General features: G+C 35.3%; 1 protein-coding gene across 1 annotated transcript in view; it reads right to left on the minus strand.

Annotated features, from left to right (window-relative positions):
- Window positions 1–630: 630 nt before the first annotated feature.
- FBXL17 (F-box and leucine rich repeat protein 17) overlaps window positions 631–22,801 on the minus strand; it is a 310,768-nt gene continuing 288,597 nt past the window's right edge. The window contains exons 8-9 of the mRNA XM_027446097.3: window positions 17,900–18,042; window positions 631–2,636 (exon numbers count right to left, since the gene is read on the minus strand). Coding sequence (XP_027301898.1) covers window positions 2,499–2,636; window positions 17,900–18,042 — 281 coding nt within the window. The 3' untranslated portion in view covers window positions 631–2,498. The remainder of the gene's footprint in view (window positions 2,637–17,899; window positions 18,043–22,801) is intronic.

Consider the following 22,801-nt stretch of genomic DNA (forward strand, 5'->3'; position numbering starts at 1 on the left):
AGGCTGTGTATCAGGAAAAGGTTCTTCACTGAGAGGGTGGTGGCGTGCTGGAACAGGCTCCCTGGGTACGTGGCCATGGCACTGAGCCTGTTGGAGTTTAAGAAGCGTTTGGATATGCTCTTAGTCATATGCTCTGAATTTTTGGGTGGACCTGTGTGGTGCCAGGAGTTGGATTCAATGATCCTTGTGGGTCCCTTCCAACTCAGGATATTCTATGATTTTATGACATGTTTATGTGTAGAAGTTTTATACCACATAAAGTTTTAAAAGATGTTAATGGTAAGATCCATGGAAATTAATTAGCTACACTGAGATCTATAAAGATTAATTAGTTCAGAAAAATAAGAGACAGATGAATAGCCAGTCAAATGCAAAACTACTGGAAGTGACTTAACGGCAGAAGTGAAATAAGATGTCCTACTTGCTCTAGGTCTGTAATATATACATAAATTTAAATAGAATTACAGAGTATTTGAGACTGGAAAAGATTGCTGGAGCTCATCTAGATCACTGTCATTCATGACTGGGCCAGCTTGGACCAGTTTGCTGAAGACCATGTCCAGATGAGTTCAGTATATTCAAGACTGAGACTTCAGTCTTTCTGTTAGTAGCAAAGATAAACAAAAGACATAACATTTTTCTTTCTTCTTTTATTGCAACCCATTGCAAGGTTAAAAGTTTCACGGAAAAATAGAAACTTACAAATTGTGTGAATAGTTTTAATGCACTCATAAAAAGACATTAAAGGAAAAATGACTAAGATTCTGTACTATATCTGCAATATAATTAATTGGCTTTATTCTGAAAATATTTGTTGCCATTTTGGAGTAAATAGAAAGCCCAGCATTACACATGTTCACATGTATTTACCATATTTAAAGCAAAAACTTTACTATATATTTTTCAAAAGAAATTAGTTCATCCCCATTTTGAAAAGTCTAAGAAGAAAACATTCAACACTCTCACTGGAATTACTGTGAGTTGACGTTTCTGTTGTAAAAAATTATGCCATGGAAATCAACATACAGTTTTACAGAGTTATACAGCCATACTAAACAAGCTCTCTAGGTTACGCTGCATCAAACTTTCTGGATTAGCAAAACATTTTTACAATAACAGCAACTCTTCAACTGAAGCTTAAGCATTTCATACCTTGGATTAAAATGCTGTTACCTTTGAAGAACAAATATCCAGTGTTATACACATAAAAACATTCTTAACCAAATGGTAATACTTTAAACGTTAATGCAACTTCAAATTGAAGCTGCAATATCTTTATTTTCACTATCCCCTTGTCAAAACTTACTCCTCAGAATGCAATGTGACACACAGAAAATTAACCTTTTTATGTATTTACTGTTGGTATTCTTTTTGCTTACACTGTATTATAAAGCATCTGGTCCTACAAAATAATACCTACAGTAGGCCTTATGTTTAGAGGCTTTTATCGAGGTAAGCATTCCTTGCATTGTAAGATTTGTTGTAAAATAACAACCACACATGAAATGAGAGGAATCCCCTTATTGGTTTCTAACCATTCATCTGAATTGCCCAGTTCAGCAATAAAACAGCATAGTCAGAGCAGACAAACTCACTTAAAAACAAACAAACAAAAAAACAACATTTTTTTTTTCTCAGTCAGATACTTAAACATTGTCTGTTAACTTATTTCTGATTGTTTGTGTATTCAATTCCTGCTTGACTATATAGTGGGAACTGGTTTTCAGTGTGAGGTTAAGCATTGCAAAAATTGCAACATGAAAAGATTTGGAAATCTGTACAGCATCTACTATGTGACCATTTTAAACAAAACAAAAAAAAAATGAAAGAAGATATCATTTCTATGAAGTGAAAGAAATAAAAGAAGTATGATTGTCCTTTAAATATCCATTCAGTCATTGTCATCATTTATAAGACTTCTGTTCAAAATAATGACTTGTAAAATTATCAAAAAGTCTGTAAGACAATCACAATTCTTTGTAGATTTTCATCTACACTATGCATCTTAAGATTCATGGAGTAGCTTTAGTAAATAAGATGCATCAAGTTTAGCTCCCAGTTTCAGCGTAGTCCTCTGCTGATCATCTACACTGGTGCTAGCACTGAGTTGCCAACTAAAAATCAAAGGAAACGCACATGACCAAGGCAAAGTAAAGTAAACAGAAGAAAACAAGCTTAATATCTTTTATAACTCAAGCTACCCATAAAACTAGTAGGAATCCACTTCAAGAAATCTGCCAAAGACATTTATATCTTTTATGCAAACAAAAAGATATGATGCATTTCTAAAATTTTGTTTCAATAGCAGTACTTAGTTGTACAGTACATCAAAGTCAGTGTACAGCTTTTTCTGTTTTACTGCAACCTCTGTAAACTCACAATTACATGTATATTGCGTTCATTGTACACATCACAATGAAAGGTTGTGAACCCCCTGCAGTCCCATTAGATCTACTGAACACAGCAGGGTGGTGGAACTGTTGTGTTGGTGTAGGAGGTTAAGAGGCAGTAGACATATTGGGTGTCCATCCCATTTGATAAGCCCGTTCCAATGTCCTCTTGCAATCCTGTAGCACAGTACTGAAGGTTATATGTGGATACTGCTGCACTAGCTGCTCCACTGTGGCTTCATTCACCTGCAGTTGAAGAAAAGAATCCATGATGGGCAAAAAGAGAATGAAAACAACAATGTTATGCAAGCTAAATAAATAATCAAGCTCCGGACTCCTGGGAGGACTTGCAGGATTGGACTGTCCGCTGATACAATAGGCTGCACTTACCACAAATGTACACAATGTGATGCTCTATTAAGGAAGAAAAAAAGAGTTCAATTTCATATTAAAAGGAGAAATTTTATATAACATTCTAGTACATACCGTTTGATCATTTTTGATTGAAAGCAAAAAAAAAAGACAAAATATCCCCATTTGAAAATATCTTTGTTTAAAAAAAAAAAAAAAAAAAAGCAACAGTGTTTAATAATCTATCAACCTAATTTAATTCCATGCTGGACCAAGCTGGTTTGCCCTGGAGCACAAAACATAATTACTCAAAGAAAAGCTATATTGTTTAACAATGCACTGCCCAGATTTCTTCATTTTTAAGTGTAAGCACACTCATTCCAGCTTACTCAAGCAGACATAGGATTGGAATCTAAGATTTTCTTGGTTTTGGAAAATGAAAATTGATTACATCTATCAATTACGTCTAATTTATGGTAGAATTATAGCATTTTTGCACATACTAAGTAGAAGGTCCACAATCAGCACTACTGAAATGAACTTGCACTGTATAGTGGCTCTCAGAGTGGCTGCAATAATAAATAGGAGATAATATGACAAGGAGAAAAAATGCAGGCTATTCTATATTGTGGGTATATCAATTGGTAATGTAGGTCAACTTCTCTGAATATTCAAAGTCCTGCACGTCTTTGTATATCTCACAGGTAGAAGGTATTACTTTAGCCTTTTAGTGTAAGGCTAGCACTACACAAAGGGTTTTGTGGGCAGAAATAAGGGGATCAATAATTAAAATATACAAGCTTGTCAGGTCAGGGATGTCCCTCCTAAATCTTAAACATCAAAGGTAGCACCTTTATTCTTGATTAGACAAGGCAATCAGACAAGCCTAGCTAAACCTAACACCTTTACAATTGCAGCACTGTTAAGGGATTAATTTGTCAATTATTTTTAAGCTGATTGCAGTTCATATCACAGAACTAGACAGCTTCCTTCATCCTTTAGATAAATGAAAGATTAACTGAAGAACTATAACTTCTAGGTAGTTCTCTTTAAAATCCTTGCTGTATGCTTGGACATTTTAAAATACATCAATACTACAATTAAATACTAAACAGCCTAGATCAGTAGCATGTACAACAGATATCGCTTATTGCTTTTTTCCCCACTATGTCCCACATTCAAGGCCAAAAGTAAAAAACTGTACTAGAATATTTACTACCATTACAAAGATCCATCTTGGGAATAATATTTTAAAGCACAGTGACCACAATATCTAATAATATTTTTGTCCTTAAAAGATAACAAGGAGTGCATCCTTCTGAGCAGTGATTGCACTCAATGACAGGGATAAATGAAAGGTTTAATATCCAGTTCTTCTGCTTTGATAATAGAAACACTCAATCTTCATTGGAAGTTTCATCTAGCTGAGACTGACTTGGATAGAAAACTGGTTTAACTTTCCTTTATAACACACACTGTACTCTTTTGGCAAATTACTACATTACAGAAACATCTTCCAGTGCTGATAAACAAGAAGTGACTTTTAATGAATCAAAATGAAATCAGACATAGCACGAGTCCTCCGAAATATCTGATATTTACAGCTGAATACATACATATTTTCAAACTGTCAGCAACACTTCACAGAATATTGCTTGGAAGAGAAGAATCCCCTAAGCTGTATTTGCTACTATTTGCCTATTCAAAAATAGTCAAAAGTTCTTTTCTTTAAATTTGTGGCTCAGAGAGCCATGGCAGAATCTATCATATTACCAGAAACTTCTCTTAATGGTTAACCAGCCAGAATGAAGATGCTTACCACAGACAGCTGCTTATTCTTAATGGGAAACTTAAATAAGAGATACTGTTCATCTACTAGGTCTCTGCTAATACTAGCAGTAAATAGAGGCTGTTATGCTTCAACACACACTTGGTAGGTCTTATTTGTTAGAATAGCATGAATATTATGTTTTTAGACAGCTAACTGATGCAATATCATTAGAAGATTTTCTGTTACAAGAAACAAATAAGGCAAATTTGTTATGAGAAGGACATTCAAACACCAGAAGAGAGGTAATGATCAGAGAAAGCCATGGATCCTCCATGTCCTGATATATCTTACCAAAGACTGAACACATTTACAGAAGCAATACTCTAGCTAGATATAATGTATTTAGTGCAGGGCTAACTTAAGTGAAATAGGATGGCCCATAATGCTCAGGAAGACAGATGATGATACAGTGTTGTCTTTTAGTCTCAAAATCTATGAAGAAATCCATGGTAAACCATTCAGCACTAGCCATTATAGTTTACAAATAAATAAATAAATAAATAAATGCAATTATTACTGTATAAATAATATTTAATGCAGTTATTACTAATTACTACTTTACTAAAGAAGAGAAATACACTTTTGATATTGAGTGCCAAATGCAGTTAAAAAATAAACATATGCATGCAGAGGATAGGCAAAACCACTGCAGAAATGACTTTATAACAATGTCAGATATTTTATGATCAAAACCCAAACAGTAGAAGGTTTTCTGCATTTTTTGGTGAAATACCATAAGAACTTTTAAATTTGTTAGTTTGATCCTAAGCAACAATTCAAGTGGTATTGAACAGCAAAGCAACTACAAATCTGTCATTTGAAAAATTCTCCATGAAAAAAATATCCATGATAAATGGAGATCAAACATATGTAACCTTTTGTAAAATGTAAATATTTTAAATCCGAAGGAAAAAAGTGAATAGTGAAAAATTATTCTGGAGAAAATAAATTCAGTAAAAGACCACGCAACAGAAAAGGGTTAAAAAAGATCCTATTTGGCAGTGGGATGCAGGATGAGAAACAAATGCAGACAGTTAAGCCACAATATATATTCCCTACCAGCATATTTTGATAGCTTCTTTTACCATCAGGAAATCAGATCAATCACTAAAAGAGCGTAAAATTTTTAGTATTTTATGTTTTCTGTACTATTAGACTAAAACTACACTATCTAAAAAGCAGAAAAGTAGAGAAGTCAATAAAAATTTGGTCCTTGTTAATGAATAAAATAGATATATAACATCTGAGTCAACTCCCATTGTACCCTTCTCATCAGTTCTCCTAATGGTAGGATTAAGATGCAAAGAAGTCTTATGTCTAACCATTAGAACAGAAGCTTCTGTCTCATTGTTTAGAAGCAGTCTGAATGGTGATAAGACAAAAGCACTGAATGTCATTCCCTATATAAATTAATTACATAAACAGCAATTTTTCCTTCTCAGTTTAAACAGTCTTGTTCACTGAATGAAAAATAAAAATCTTCACATCTTAATACCCTTTAAAATGTTTTATTTTTCTTCCACAGGACTTTCTTTTTTGTTTTGAGTTGTCAAAAGGAAGACTACTGGCTAAACATAAACTAGTTAGATCACATAATACATAATCATTCATCTGCATTCATCTGCATTTGAATAGTCTTTCAATTACATTTTAACACATACTGAAAGAATGCAGTCCTTACTATTAAGAGTCAAACTATTAGCTCGGTGTGAATATGGTCATCAAACAGAAAATACAAAACAGCAATGAAGTTCTGTTTGAAATTTTTTTTTTTTCTTTCCTGACTGACAAAAAATTATTCCAGGCCACAGAAAGAGCTGATTCATAAAAGCAAAGGAGAAGATAGGTTACAGAAACTGTCAGGATCAAGTGATATCATCCCCTCTTAATCCAATTGGAGCAGTTACCTAGAAATCATGATTTTGAGTCCTTTTTGATTAAAGAATCTTCACAAAACCCATATATCCCAAGACAGTACATTTGGGTTTGTGATAAAGAAATGTTATCTAGGTGGGATGTCCTTAATTTCTTCTTATGATGATAGTGTGGATATGCACAGAACACTTACATATTATTTGCACTAGCAAAAAAAGAGTATTTCTGTATGAGATAATTAGGAATTCATCTGTGAATGAGGAACATGAAGAGTATTTAGTCCATATGAAGTAGAAGAACATCCACAAAAGGGTTGCGAGAGTAGTTGTGAGCTTTCAACAAGCTCAAAACAGTCTCACTCTAGTGAGACTTACCCACTAATGTGGGTAATGTCTTACTAATGTGGGTAAGACTGGGAAACCAGTGTCCATAACTCCTTCTCCCTTTTAACTAAAATGATCAACATCAGGAAAGTTGAAAAAAACACCTCTAGTCTGTAAATGTTTTTCCCAGAAGGAACTAATTGGCATTTATGTGTTGATTTTTCAGGTTCAGTGTCTAACGAAACTACAGTTTTCAATTAATAAGCTACTCACAGAAAAATACTCAATTTTTTGATCCAGTATGCTAAATTAACTCACCTGATGTGATTGCTAGCATTTATTGATTTAGTACATCACTGCTATGGACCACTGTAATTTCTTTTATGGCATCCTCCCTGAGTTCTCATGTCAAAATTTAAACTGCAAACATAAATAGTAACTAGATAATATTTAGGTTTTGCTTTTAAATGTGCTATGTCATTCGACAGCTTCAGTAACAACTTCAGCATTATTTTCGTTCGTTTCTAGAACAGAAAATAAAAATTTTCTGAAGACTTCAAATCATCCTAGCGGGAATTGTTTAGGACTAGGGTCTATTTTTCTTTGCATTTTACTTCCATTATGTTTCCAGGACAGATCTGATTAAATTCAAGGGAGTCAAGTTTTCCTAATCTTGTTAAAATAAATTAGGGATTACAATTGAAACCATTGGTTGAACTAGACATTTCTTTTTAATGAGAGTGCCAGCTTCATTCATAAATGAATAAGACAAGCAGAGATTTAAGGAATTTTCCTATGCAGAACTTCTCTAATTACTTTCAGCTAACTGGCTAAAAGTTGGTATCATGACCAAGAAATGTCTTGTATTGGAATACTAAGTGGCAAATACAGGGGCTTTAAAACCTTTTGTTTTTTACTGGGGGAACTCCTTTATTACACTGCTAACAAGAGTTGTAGGACTCCCTGGAACTCAGAAACTCTTCCTAAGTAGAAAGTGCAGTCACAGAATTCAGTTCTAAAGCTACTAAAACTTCCCAAGAAGTTTGTTCCCATGAAGGGTGTTGTGTCACTCAGGGTAATACTGAAAAGTGGGAGTAGGGTCATCACCTGAACTGAATCTTTTGTGTTGCTCTACAGTATTCAACATTAATCTAAAAGGCTTTCTACATTAGGAAAAGCTCCAGGGTAACATCCAATTCACTTGATAATTCAGAAGAAAAAATTTTCTCCATTCCAAGTTAGTAAGTGAAATCAATAAGCAGCCACATCATTTAATAATAATTAAAACAAAGAAAAAAACAGGATCACATACAGTCCGCCTGTGCCCCCCCCCCCCATCCCCCCCCTGCAGAAACAAACAAACAAAAAATAATACTGCAAAAGTACTAATACAAAAATGCATTATTAAAACTTGTTAGGAAAACTTGGCTATGTTCTTCTGTTGCCTGTTACATCTCACAGGTATGGACTGCTGAAACAATCTCTGCATAGTATCTAACTTAGCTCTTTCATAACATCATGAGGCACTTTCCTTAGGACAAAGCAGGTGTTTTCATTTATGTAAACTTTCATGTGTTTAAAAGGGTTTTCTAATCATGTTACTGAAATTTTTGCTTATGGGGTGGTTGCAGGATTATGGGTACTGAAATTTGTGTGCCATTCTGTTTCAATATATGTATGGTAGTATTACTTGAAAACCCAATTTGCATGTAGTGGACAAATAAATGATTCTGTAGTCATTGTGTGCACCCATAATGATGGATTTTGGGTACATTTTATGTTCCATTGTTTAAAATGTTTCAACAATAAAATCCAAAATATTCACACCTGGAGATATTAAGAAACATATTTTTATATACACTTCCTCTTCCGTAAGAAATAGTTTGTTTTCTCAAGTCAGTGTCTTATAAAAGTGCACTTAATAACAAATGTTTGATTTTTTTTTCTGCTAATAGTTGAATGAATTTTATTCTCAGGTGGCCCAATTATAACTGTTGCCTGTAGCCATAACAAAATTAAAGATTTCTGGAAACGTTTTGTGTGAAGTGCACTTGATCAGCTAAGGCAGACATATTCCACAGAGTTTCAATGACTGCCCTCATGCCCAGGGGCAGAGCCTTTGTTTAGGACTTTAATAAAATAACACCACTACTGATATTAGCACAATATCCTATAGTCCAAATAAAATCCCCTACAATTTCAACAACAACAAAAAAGTATTTTGACTTAATGAATGCTGTTGTTAAAAAATGAAAAAAAAAAAAAGTACATAAACACACACATACAGCCATATTATTTGTGTATTTATAAATAATGAAATTGACAAGTGTATATATATATATTATTATTTTTTTCCCCCACAAATACTGATGTACTACTATTATCATGACATTCAACAACTTAATTGTGTTCAGCCAGCAATTTCTTTTCTACTTACATTTGGAAAAGGGGAAGAAGTAGGCAAGCAGAAATATCTGTAATAATTTCTATGTTGTGAAATGAAACAAATGGAACGGACAAACTGCCTAGTATTTAATGGTAGCACTTCTGGAAGGATTTCAGAAAACATAGCAAGGTTTCTTGTGAAATATACCTCCTTTATAGTTCTTTGCTTAAATCTTGACAGAAAGGTATGGTCTTAGAGGGATGAGATTCTTTGCTGTGGTTGTTTACACAGGTGAAAGCTATTGCCTCAAACTGCCAGTCCTTGCTGCAGTCACAGAGAGGAAAGCGTTACTGCAAACTGACAATACAATTCATTTCATGTCTGTGTAGTTTTGTGTAGTTTTCTAGAAGAGCCAGAGTCTCAGATCTTGCTGTGCTAATCATTACTGCCACCACATTACTGAATATTAAAGTTGTTTAAGTGATAAAGATTTTCAGTCTCAATTCTCTTTGCTTACTGTGAGGACTTAGTTTTCTATTATATCAAAGAAACCATTCTGAAAGAGCTGTTACTTTGGCTGTTTGGTTGGCTTGCTAATTCTGTTCATTTTAATCAGATGAACTTCTAGGCTACAGCTATACAATTTTACAAGGTAAAATTATTACCAGTATTATAATTATTTCAAATTTATGATGACACTCCATGCTTTGCTTTGTTCGTACTTATAAAAATTGCAGTTAATAAAGAATCATACAGAAGGAAATGACAGTGTTTATTTACATAGTGATAAATATTCTTTCAGATTACTTTCTATCTATTGAATTAGTAGCATCTGATATTTTCCTTCTTACTCTGCTACGTTAACAATAATTTGAGCACATTATTTTAACGCTTATCAAAATGGGGACCTGTAATATTAACAGAGATAACATTCCCAAATTTTGCCAGCTGGCAAAAATGATTTGAAGTTTCTGGGGACAATGCTTCTGAAAAGAAAACATTATTATTATTATTATTAAAATCATAAACATTCTGACTACTTCACATTGTGCTTTTCCTTAATGGTTGGTGATATCATGATTTTGAACCAGTGATCAGTACCTGAGGCCCCATCCTTTTATTGCAGTATGATGTGTTCATTTTTTTTAGTTTATAACAGCAAGGATGGACTGATTAGCTCAGGAAGATTCCATCTTCAGCCTACTGCCACAGATTTGTTGCTGAACTATCAGCCTAGGAGGTAAAATATTTTGGTAAGGAAAGAGTTGACCTATAAGTACAAAAACATGAAATTTGTATAAAGAATCCTTTTTTGTATTTTAGCAGATGCTTTCATTCACACACATAATGGGTCTGTTATTCTAGTTAACTAGGAAGAAAAAAAAAGTTCTGTCTTTAAAAACCGTTGTATTAAAATTGATGTATTGAAAACCAAAGAGAAATAAACCAGATGTACTCTGGGGTGCATCAAGCAAGGTACTGCTAGCTGGCTGAGGGAAGGGATTGTCCCACTCTGCTCTGTGCTGGTGCGGCCTCACCCTGAGTACTATGGGCAGGTTTGGGCACCACATTATAAGATTATAAGAAGGACATAAAACCATTAAAGAGCATCCAAAAGGGGGAAACAAAGATGGCAAAGAGTCTGAAGGCCAAGATGCATGAGGAGCGGCTGAGGTCTCTTGGTTTGTTTGTTCAGCCCCAAGCAGAGCAGGCTGAGGGGAGGCCTCATGGCGGCCTGCAGCTCCCTCACGAGGGGAGCGGAGGGGCAGGCGCTGAGCTCTGCTCTCTGGGGACAGCGACAGGACCCGAGGGAACGGCATGGAGCTGGGACAGGGGAGGGTCAGACTGGGGGTTAGGGAAAGGGTCTGCACCCAGGGGCTGGTTGGGCACTAGGACAGGCTCCCCAGGGTGGTGGTCACAGCACCAAGCTGCTGGAGTTCAAGAAGCGTTTGGACAATGCTGTCTGGCATCTGGTCTGATTTTTGAGGAGTTGGACTCAATGATCCTGGTAGGTCCCTTCCAACTTGGGATATTCTATGATTCCATGATTCTAAATGTTATTTTTCTTCTATTGTGGGTAAGCAAGGATAACTAGCTTCTGGTATTGAATGGTATTCAAATATTTTATGAATCTAAAATCTTAATTAGTTATATATACATTGGTATCTCCTACACTATAAATTAAAAAATTAAAAAATATAGAAATCAGAGTACTCTTTATTTTATGCAGCAAAGACCTTTTAACAAATTATAATGATTTAAAGAAAAAAATGCTATATAATTTTTTTTATAGGGAAGGACATTTTCAGACGGATATTTTCAGACCTCAATATCACAAAATAATAATTTCAAATCTCAAAATGTAACCCTTAAAAATATAAAAGATGAACTGGTAGCAGTTTCTCAGGGTTTTTGATCAGGCTAAGAGTTGTTAGCATTTCTGAAGACAGAAGGTAAATAGTAATTTAAAATAGCTGTACCAATTATATTAAAACAAGCCATAGCCAAGTTGTGCTGTTCCCATGCTGATTAAGAACAGTTTGGCTCAAAAATGTACTTGAAACGTAAAGATGCACCTAAGATCTTGTCTCCTTTCACTTACTTCAGTTACAAACTTAAATTAAAAGTTTGTGGATGAAGGGTAAAAATGTCAAAAGTCATGCTTACTAATACATATATATATATATATATATATATATTCGAAACAGAAAAATCTTTTTGTCCTGAGTTGATATTTTTTTTTCATGAGCTAGTATTTCCTCATACACAAGGGGAGCTGCATCCCAGTCAGACTAATGATTCGCAGTTTGTACAAAGTATACTTTTACAAATGTTTCTAAAACAGACTTTGTTGAAGGATGAAGTGACAAATTACTTTAAAAAATCTATTGAATATCTAAAAATCTGAAGATTCAAATGAATTTTTTATGAACTATTTTTATGTTTGGGGGCCATCCATCTTCCTTCTTCATTGTAATATAAAATATTGCGGATTTTATTTGAAAGTTGTATTGCCAATCAAATTCTGCACTCTGAAATCTCAGTAAAACTCTAATAAGAAATATATGCTACAGTTGATCTGAGAAAGTCATCTGGAATAAGCTGCAGACTTTCAGATGTATTTTCATGAATTAATGCAAACTGAATTTCTAAAAAAAAATAAAAAAAAATAAAAAAAATAATAATGCAAAGAATAAAGGCTGTGATGATTTATTAACTGACATTGTGTATCCATTCACAACCAACTTTGTCAGACTCACTTCATTTCATTCACATGTAGCTGTGAATGTCAAATTTTGCAGGCCTTTGTTTTTCAGTGTCTTTTTTTCTGCATATCTTCTCAAGAAATGTCTCCTGCATTTAAGTGGTAGAATGGCTGATAACCATTGCAAATAGCACCACAGCTATAGTAAAAGGATATCAAAATATGAAAATCTGTGTGAGAAAAGTTGCAAACAACATGGGAAGATTATTCTGATTATTCTGACACATTGTTCAACCAGCCAAGCGAGCTATAAGCCAGAGAAACAGATCATGTTTTTAGCCACAATTTCCTAGGTGATATCTAGCCATTTTCCATAAAGGTGAAGAGTTCAAATTGCCATTATTTAATGTTGGATGTTGTGAAAGGAATGTTGTGAAAGCACAATAAAGAAGTGCTTCAAAGAGATCTTTAAAATGAATTCTAGCTATTAGTAGCACAGAAAACATTGCTCTCTCTGATATATTTTAGAAATATGAAAAATGCAACAATTGGGAACAGATAAGTAACTACAGTGGTGCAATAAATATGATCTAGGTCAGTTTAGGAGTAGGAATGTACGAAATGTTCAGAAAAAGAAGGTTGAAACATCTGGATTTCCAATTGTGAATCAGATGTGGGACATTATTTTATGCCGTAGGATTGCTCACACGGCTCTTAAAAGTCCTGATGTCAGTTTCTGTAGGAGAAAAGTAAGCACCTTGTAACTGCCCTCTCAAAGTATGTAAACTATCACTTGTATGTGTGTGTGAGAAACCATTTTGGGGACATAAAGAAAATATCATTGTTTAGCAATTTCATATAGAAAGGAAAAGCAATACTTTGAAGTATACGCTTTCAAAAGCTGTGATAAAAATAGAGATACAATTCAAATTTGGTTTGAAGAATGGACAGTCATGGTGTCTGCTGCGGGAGACTGAGCTGAGTGAATTGAATACCACCCCACACTCTGCAGCCAGCCCTCTGCCTGTCTCAGCAGTCGGGGAGATGAGGAGCCTGAGCTCCCTCTCGCCCCTGCTGAACACAGAGCGGGGCCCTGGGGCGCCGTTAGAGCCCACAGCCAGCAGTTCTCCTCACTGCTGGGAGGGTGGGAGCCGTGGCCACTCATGCTGCCTCAGTAGCAGGAAGGGGCAGTGTCAGGGACCTGGGAATGTCATGGCATGCCAGCGCCCATGGGAGTGCCAAACAGAAATGCCACGGCCTTTACGCCTTTTCCAATTGCAAAACTCTAAAATATCCTGCCTAGGCTGCAATCAACTACTCTCTTACTGCTTTCAGAAGAAGCAGATAATCAGAACCACATCATTTAGTTTTTATGAAACAGGTAACTCGTGCAGCCCCAAGTGCAGCTAGGTGCCTGTACACACACACCCACACATAAGCAGACATAGAAATACATATTTCCAGATAGTTCCTGGTATTCTCCCAGAAAATGGAGAATGATGTGCATCAGGAGACAGCACAGAGGTCTGTGCTCTGACTGGGAAGCAGCATATGTCCTAATAGATAGGTCTCTGCCAGGGATGCAGCATGGCTGGTGAGTGTCCATGAAAACAACCAGAAGGGACAAGGGGCCTTGCTGGTTTTGAGTGTGCTGATGTATGCTTGTAGGCAACTGGGAACTGCACTGTCCAAAACACAGGGACTCAAAAACATGTAGGGTCTGCCTTCTAAGCACCTAAATACCTTTGGATGTCTGGACCACAGGCTCTCAGAACTCCACCTGTTACTGAAAATGAATGGGATTTGTCTCACTACACCTATGCAGTACAGCGCAGGAGCCTGGAGAGATCACAGAGCTAGCACTACCTGAGCTGGTCATAGAAATGCAAGTAGCAAGTTACACCACCACATCTGTATGACAGGATCTCATGAGCGCTAATTTTCCTGGACAACATGCCGGGCCTTGGCAATCAGCCTGCCACTGGGACACATGCCTGAGCATCCATGCTGCCCTGCACTGCCCCAGCAGCATCAGTGCATTCAGAGCTCTCTTCGTGGCTCAGACACTACTGCTGCACAGTGCAAGGAGAGCCAAATTTGACAAGTGCTAAGGAAAATTTAAAAAGAGAGACATTTTCTCACTAACCTCGCCTTTAGTGTTTTTACATCGAAAAGAATATTTTGATTTTCTATCTACATCTTGTAAAACAAAATTCTAATATGCCTAGTTCTGAAAAACTTTCAGCATTCACCAATTATTGATTTTCTCTGTATTTGATTTATAAATAGTGACTATGTTGCTACTTAGTAACATTAAACGTAGCAAAAATAGTTTTAAAAATGCTTATTAGAAAATTCCAACTTAAATATATGCCCTCATTATGATGATCTCATGGTAAAACATTTTTATGAGACTTCTAAACAGAACGACATTTATTTTAAGGCAAAGAGCATATTGCTCCTGTGGTGTGCATGTTAGATGGCAGGGAACATGATAAAAAGAAAGGTCATGGCAACAGCAGTTTGATGAGAAATGAATAATTTGATTATTTTCATGGTGTGGATCAATAATGCTCTGCATCTACTGAAACCCATTGCCTGAAGGCACTTAGATAATCAATGGCATAAAACAGAGCCTGCCTTTGCCCAGGCTTGCAGCCTCTCTGATCTTTCTTGGGAGGACCCTTGACGCCTGTAATTTATGTCAACTGCATATCAAAGAAATTCCACAGAGCCTGGGTCATAAAGAGTATTTTAGTGGTAACCATTTGAAGTCTACTTACATATGTTCCTTATGTAACTCTGTTTAAGTACTTCCCCTCCGATGCCTGGGAATTCTTAGAAAGGCACAAATGCTACCTGGCACCAGTGTCACAGTCAGTGCCTTAGAAAAGCAAGGTTGGCTACAGGGGCCAAGTCTAACCCTCTTTACTGCAAGCTGGCAACAGTCCAAAGGCAAGAATTTCAGTCAACAGCACATGCAAATAGACCCTTCTGCACCACCCAAGAATTCCCTTTAATGATGTGCCGGACACTGACATTTTTAATTTAATAGAGCAGCCATTGGAAAAAATTAGTTCTGCATGATACTGGGGAGAGACAGTTGAAGACATGATTTTCTTCAGTAATTTCTCTGTTCATTTGCAGTGGAAAAAGGGAGCTGGCATCTTCCAGCTGCCAAAAACTCTCAAGTCAAGGATACTTACTTCTTTCTGTCTGTGGAGCTATATTTCCCATCGAGGCTTCACAAGCAAGAAAATGTTTCCCAGTGGTGCCCTAATACTACAATGCTTTAAGAGCATTTGCTCACATCTTAGCAAATTTTAGCCACCATACTTCAAATACACATATGCATGCATACATGCACATGTGTGTGTGCATACAAATGCACACACGTGTGGGCATGCAGGATCAACGTTGCTTTTCTTATCTGCCCAGAAGCTTTCTCAGAAAATATTATTTTCCTTTTAGCAGTTGACTTTAACAACACAAAAGACGGTGCACAATCCTTTGTAAAGAACTAGGAAAGCATTAACCAGCAATTAGAGAAATACAGACTGTAGTACATAAAGTTTAACTGATGAGGTGGTAAAACTTGTTTTCAGCATCAAGGTCATTGATTTTCTATAGCAGCAGAAGGCAGGATAAAATTATTGCACTTATTAGATCCTTGTTGATTGTTCAACATTAGCTAAATCCACAAATAAATATATGTAAAATTGATCAGGTGATTCAGGGTCAGATCTAATTCCCAAGGTCAAGTAACCCTTTGAACATTCTCTAAGTACATAATCTTAGCACAATCCATCAAAGAGACTCACACACTCTTTTCTTCTATTGGCTCTTATAAAACACTCAAGTTTAGGAGATTAACTGGAGTCAGCTTCAGTAGACAGAGCAATTCTTCTAAAGTGCTAAACCTCCCCTTGCAGTGGAAACTTTCTAAAGCTGGGTTTGCAAAATCCTATTTCTAACTTTGCAACTGACCTGGAAATTATTATTCATTGCCAGTTGTAATACTGTTTTGTTTGCATGTTTGTTCGTTTTAAGTGTCTTCTTTAACACATTGCAAAGGATGCAAGGTAATGGTTTTGAGCAGGAAGCATCTTAGAATAAAAAATGTGTTTGTTCAGGTTGTATCCAGCTAGAAATTTGCATGCCTGAGAGATACATGTATGCTCATGAGGATAATCAGAAGCTGGACTCTGAATTTTGCTACATGATGGCTGAATAAGAAACAACTCCTGCAGGTGTATTTTCAGATTTGAGACCAGAGACTGAACCTCCAGTAGATCTTAGCTATTTTTGCTCTGCTCCCAGACATCTTTCTCTCTCATCTCTGAACTGAGACATGATTCCTGAAGCCTATAAACACACTCTGTGATTTTGAATAAAACTAGAACAAAACCTTTTTTTTTTTTTTTTCTGCATGTTTATTCTGAGATGAGTAACAACACAGTACAGTACTGAAAAGAAAAAGGCAGAGAGAGTTTTTGTTGCTAGTGAAATTCTCTGCTATCATTCTTAACATTACTTGAGGGCTTCTACTGATGCTAAAACAGGAGGGTAAAGCTTCAGTTTAAAAGATATGAATTCAGTACACTCGAACATTACTATAAATATATCCATATAGATACAGAATAAATGTTTTAATTGGGTCTCTGAAAATAAGGGAGACATGACTGAGTTAGATCTGTCTATCCTCACACTGTTCCTACTTTTCTGGCAATCCCACCAAATTGACATTTTGAGTGAGGACTTCCTGATGTGCAATTCATTAGCTCTAACACAGTCTAATCCTGCATCTCTTTTTTTCCCAAAGGCTTCAAAATTTTAACATGACATAGTTGTCATTCCTGTCTCTCAGCTGAGGAGAACAGTTATCACTTACATTCAATTCCTTTAAATTACAAAACTACAAACTGATATACTTTTCTTTTTTTTTTTAATTATGAAGAGAAATTAACTTGTAGGCATTCCTAATACATTCCAAGTGTGAAAGCTATATTCTTAAAAAAATCGGTGTTTCCAGCATCCCAAATCCCTCCCTGTGTGTTTTCAAAACCATTGCATATGAACAAGAACACAGACTTATAGAAAATCACTCTGGAGGTAGCACTGTGGTATTTTTAGTATTGTATTCTATCTTTTTTCTTTCTTTTTTTAAAACAAAGCAGTCTATCACAGTTATGACATGACATACCAATCACTGCTAGCCAAAAATATTCTAAACTCTCAGAGGGCAGATTTTACATAAAACTTGTGTGAGTATCTGAGGTTGTAGGTGTTGCTTGTGGGTGTATTTTGAAAATCTATGTCAGCAAAAATTTATAATGCTCTTTTTAGTTCTCTAGATACATTTTAGTGAAATATATGAACACAGTGTACTAGAAGAGTTACCACACTAGTGAATGCCAATCCTATTTGCACAGGAAAATACAAATCTTTCCACCTCTTTCTTTTGCATACACACACCCCAACACTCACTCTCTCACACTTGCTCTGAAGCAGGTACCAGTTCATGCAAATGTTGCTTACCTGATCGCATCTCATCAGCCCTAAATATCTGAGAGACTTGCTGCTTTGTGCAATTTGGGTGGCTCCATGGTCTGTGATTTCTTTGCACCATCCAACATCCACGGTCTCTATTGTCATGCTGTATCGTCCAATGGCTATCAGAGCTGTAAAAATATTAAAAACATGAGAAATGGTAAGCTCAGTTATATGGTAAGCTCAGTGGAGATAAGCTCAATGTAGTATACACTACATGATATTGAAATAGAATTTTCAGAAGCAGATTTCTAATAACTTGTAAAAGATCATGTATTTTGCATTTTTAACTATAGAATAACTATCTCTTAAAATTAGGATGCAGATGTGCAAATACACACGAGGTATTTTTCTATCTACCAGTCCGCATAAATAGACCAGTTAGCAGTGGTGTTCTATATGAGCTCTTTTAATTACTTTGTTTGGAAGGATCAAAGACCAATCAATTAAAATTGAAATAACTATAGAATAAAAAGAAGTCTACCACACTCTTCAAAGAAAGTAACTGATTTTATAAAATTAACACCTTTTTTTTTCTTTTTTTTTTTCCCAGCAAAGTATTTTTGCAAATAAGCACAAAGAATACCAGAACATTTCCTGTGTCAATAAAACAAATAGATTTAAGAAACCATGCAGATATCTTATGTCATATATTTTACAAGTATATTCTAAAATTGCATTTGTTTCCTATTGCTCATATTGATGATGTAATAACAACCATACGCCTTTCTTTTATGTTTCCTTCAGGAACACTTTTCTTAAAAAAAAAAAAAATTATAGAAGAAAGAATTAGAACAAAAACTTGAACCTTCATAAAAGGAAAGGAAAGAGGAAGTTCTGAAAGGGCTGAAAACCACGAGGCATCTGAACAAGTTGGGCAGGTTTTGTCATGACATTGCCAGTCATAAACGACTGATGAAAGATTGTGAAGGATCACCATCACGCTGGTCACCACCAACTAGAACACCTGCCACAAAATGCAGGCTCAGAAACTGTTAGTCAAGTTGGGCTTTATTAACAGAAATGAGTGGCAGTTTTCATCAGCTAAAAACTCGGCTTATGAAAAAGCCCAAAGCTTCCAGTGTGAAAGTCAGCCTACCCAAGTCCTAACCCTTAATATGCATATCATCAAGGGGTAAGATGTTTACCCTTTTTACTCCAGGTATAATGCAGTCACTGAAAAGGAAGATGAAGGAGTGAGTTACTGCAAATAATGGAAATATCTTTAAAGAGAAGAGTTTTCAGCAACTATGGGCCAGTTCTGCTCATACTACAGAGCCTACTGGCAATTAAAAAAAAAAAAAGAAGTTATAAAGAGCTGATAGCTTTTGATATGCCAGATGTTAATCTTAACTAATCAGCATATAACTGAGAGCTAGAAGCAGAGAAAAAGAATCCACCTGACCTTGCAGTAGTTCTGCAGAGACCTAAACTAATGGCAGACAGCAGTGAGGATAATTTGTTAATTTATAAATATTCAGGTGGACTTGATTTGCAATCGAAATCAGCCAAAAGAGGCCAAATACATTCTCAGAAGCTATGGAAGATAGAGTGGAACATCAATTTTTTCTTTCAGCCATTCACCAAAAAGGGCAGTAATAATTGAATTTTGTAGCTGACATAATGAACTTATAATACAATCATCTATTTAGTATCATTATGATTTCATTGATTTTTGTAGGACAATACCAACTACCTCTTCTCAGTACATCCCTAAAAACAAATCCTAATTCTGCCGATAGGTAAATATATATATAACAAAACATGAACTTTATCCTTGTTTCCACAGAGCCCTTCAAAAATGCTACTTTAATAAAAATCACAGGAAAAGAGTCAGAAACTTTCTGTATATATTTTTTATTCTGTATATATTTTGCTGTAAAGCTATAGCAATTACAGATTACCTAACTCCATGGAAAATGTTTTAGTTTACAAACTACTTGTTTGTAGTTCAGGAATACTGAAAACCTACCATAACATTAGAATGTTGTCAGTTAAATATGATTTCAAAAACTGTCTCTGAATGTACTTGCTAGTTCTTTTAAAGTTACAATCATATTTTCTTGTAAAGTTACAATCATATTTTATCATTAAGAAGCTAAAAAGCACCCCTTTTCAATACTTTGTGAAAAAGTGATAAATGGGAGAAAATCAGCAGAGAGTACTTTTATGAGTGTAATGTAAAAGATCATCAGATCTCCTGGTAAAGAATTCTCCTAGTAAATCTATTACAGGAAATTAGACATACAACTTCTGAGAGCTCTTTCACAACACATAGATTAGAAAGGAAGTACGGAATGATGCTGTTGAAAGCTCAAAAATGTTACACCGTGTGCAGAATGCCCAAGACTAAAATATAACCTGAAAAGTCCATGAAGCTACCTTGAATGTGGCAGAAAGATGGCTTAAATCTCAGGCAGGTATTTCCACTTGCACATATTAAACAAACTGGAAGAATAAAATATTCTATTCCTTATTTATACATGCCATATACCATTTTATAACAAAACACTAATATAAAATCATTTTATAATATGTAACTTAAAACATGTTGATTTATTGTTTGATATGTTAGTCCTTTTATTTTGGTATTTTGGGGGGTAAGGCATTTAATTTCTAGAGCAGACGTTTAATTAAACTAGTCAAGTTTTACCTTTATTTAATGCAAACATAAATTTCTGTTTTTATTTTAACATAATGAAAAAGGGACTTAATAATTACTGAAACAAGAACAAACTAATTATCAAATAACAGATCGTGAAGCCACTGTGCAAAAGTGGTCTTCAGTGCTTGCCTTCTGAATATCAATACTTTAACTTAAAAACTATTATTTCCCGTAAGTATTTAAAGAATGAAAAAGAGTAAGATTGCACCTGGAATTTGGAAAGCACATGTAAGTTTCCATAATTGAAAATGTATATGTATTATTTTGGGACTACATTGTCATTACTATATTCTGTCAACTATCAGATAAGCCAGAACACAGAATTAGAACAATAGTATGAGACAACCACCACGTTTTTTGTACAAGCAGCAATATTTACTGGAACAATACAAACTGGAATAAAACAGCCTAAGGCAAGGTATGAATATGATATATGGAAAATTGAATGAAAAAAAAATCTAACTATGAGGTCTTTGGTGAAAGAGGTTAAGTTAGCATGGTTTTACAGTTCAGAAGCTCCAGATTGATTTTCAGAAAATTACTAATCTGATGTCTTCACTTGTTTTTCACATCAGTGTATATGAAAATAATTGGATGAAATTTCATGCTGTAATTGATCTGTGTGTCTAATCTGTGAGTCAGGTACGTTTTAGACTTATAATGCCTGGGGTACATTTTAGGTTAGAGACCACTAAGTGGGCAGTACTTTTCTCTGGCTTGTGTTTTGCCTGCAGTATTATTCACTCTCTACTACAGAGCTCCCAGGTATCATATGCATATATATATATATATATATATATACACATATATATATACATAATATTTTTATTTATATATAATATAAATATATATATATATATATTTTGTTCAACAGTTTCAAATATGCATGTGCTCTTTAATAAATAAGAACAATTGACAACATATTTCTAATTTAATTACAAGTGATGCTAGAAATCAATTACAGTATTACAGATGGCCTGCCTGACTGTTATAATATTATCTCACATGGCAGTAAAAAATGACATATTTATGTTCTACTTTGCAACTCTTTGTCCCCAGATTAGCAGATGTCTTTCTAGAAAACCAAACATTTTGACAAGAGTGTATTCAAAACATTTCAATGTTACACTGTAGTCATATATCACAACAGTTCATCTGTGAAATACATAAAGAGTATGCCATTTTAAAACACTGACTGCATTTTCAGAAAATTTTGGATGTGTGTCATTGCACCCTCATGAGAACAATGCTACTTGGTCAGAGAAGACATCCACTATTCGGTCTCTAGCAGCACCCAACAGTGGGGGTCAAAGACCATAAGAACAAGTGAAAAGGATATTTTCCCTAAATGCTTTCCTCACATGACAAAAATTACAGACAGGAACTTTCTGAAGCTGCGTTGATGCCTCTGTAGCTCTATAAATCTGTCTAACTAACCAGCCTTTTGACCCACCAAATTACTTAGGCTTCTCAACAGCCTGTTGGCAAGCAGTCCCTCCATTCAGCTACCATCTGTTTTGAAAACCACTTGTTAGTTTTGAATAAGCTCTAATAGTTGATCCTGCTTGTGACTGCTCAGTTACTTAACAAATGCTTCCTAGAAATCCCAACAGACTGTATCAACCACATCTTCCTTATTCCTTGCTGACTTCAGTACTCTGATATGACTGTGAAGCACAATCTATCTTAACGAAAGCTGTGCCAGCTCTTCCCTGACTCTTCCTCTTCCTATTTATTCATGTGTTCACTAATTGTATTCCTAATTATTAATAATATCCCTTACACAGATGTCAGGTTAGTCAATTTATATTTTCTGACCTTCCCTGAAACCTTTATTGAATACCTCTGCCAAGCAGTCCTGTGTTAGTAAAGCAGGTTTAAGTGAAAGATTAGGCTGCTGTTAGCAGCTCAACTATTTCATCTTTGAGTTCTTTTAGAAGTCTTGGGTACACACAGTTCTTCTGCTTGCATGAGCAAAATACTTTAAGCCATAGGTTTCAGCTAGGGAAATGTTTGCATTGCTCAACAGCCTTTTTTTTTTTTTTTTTTTTCTTTCCCCTCTCTGACTGCATTTGTCCACAATAAACAGAATACATTGCTGTTCTCAGAAAGCCTGGCGGTAATTTAACAAGGACACACACAGTAAAAGCCTTACGAAGTAAGTTTGGATTCTTTGTCTTAGGAACTTGTAGCACAATCAGCAATAAAGAAGAGCCGAAGGTGTG

The sequence above is a fragment of the Anas platyrhynchos genome, chromosome Z, assembly GCF_047663525.1.
Source record: "Anas platyrhynchos isolate ZD024472 breed Pekin duck chromosome Z, IASCAAS_PekinDuck_T2T, whole genome shotgun sequence".
NCBI classification, from domain to species: Eukaryota; Metazoa; Chordata; class Aves; order Anseriformes; family Anatidae; genus Anas; species Anas platyrhynchos.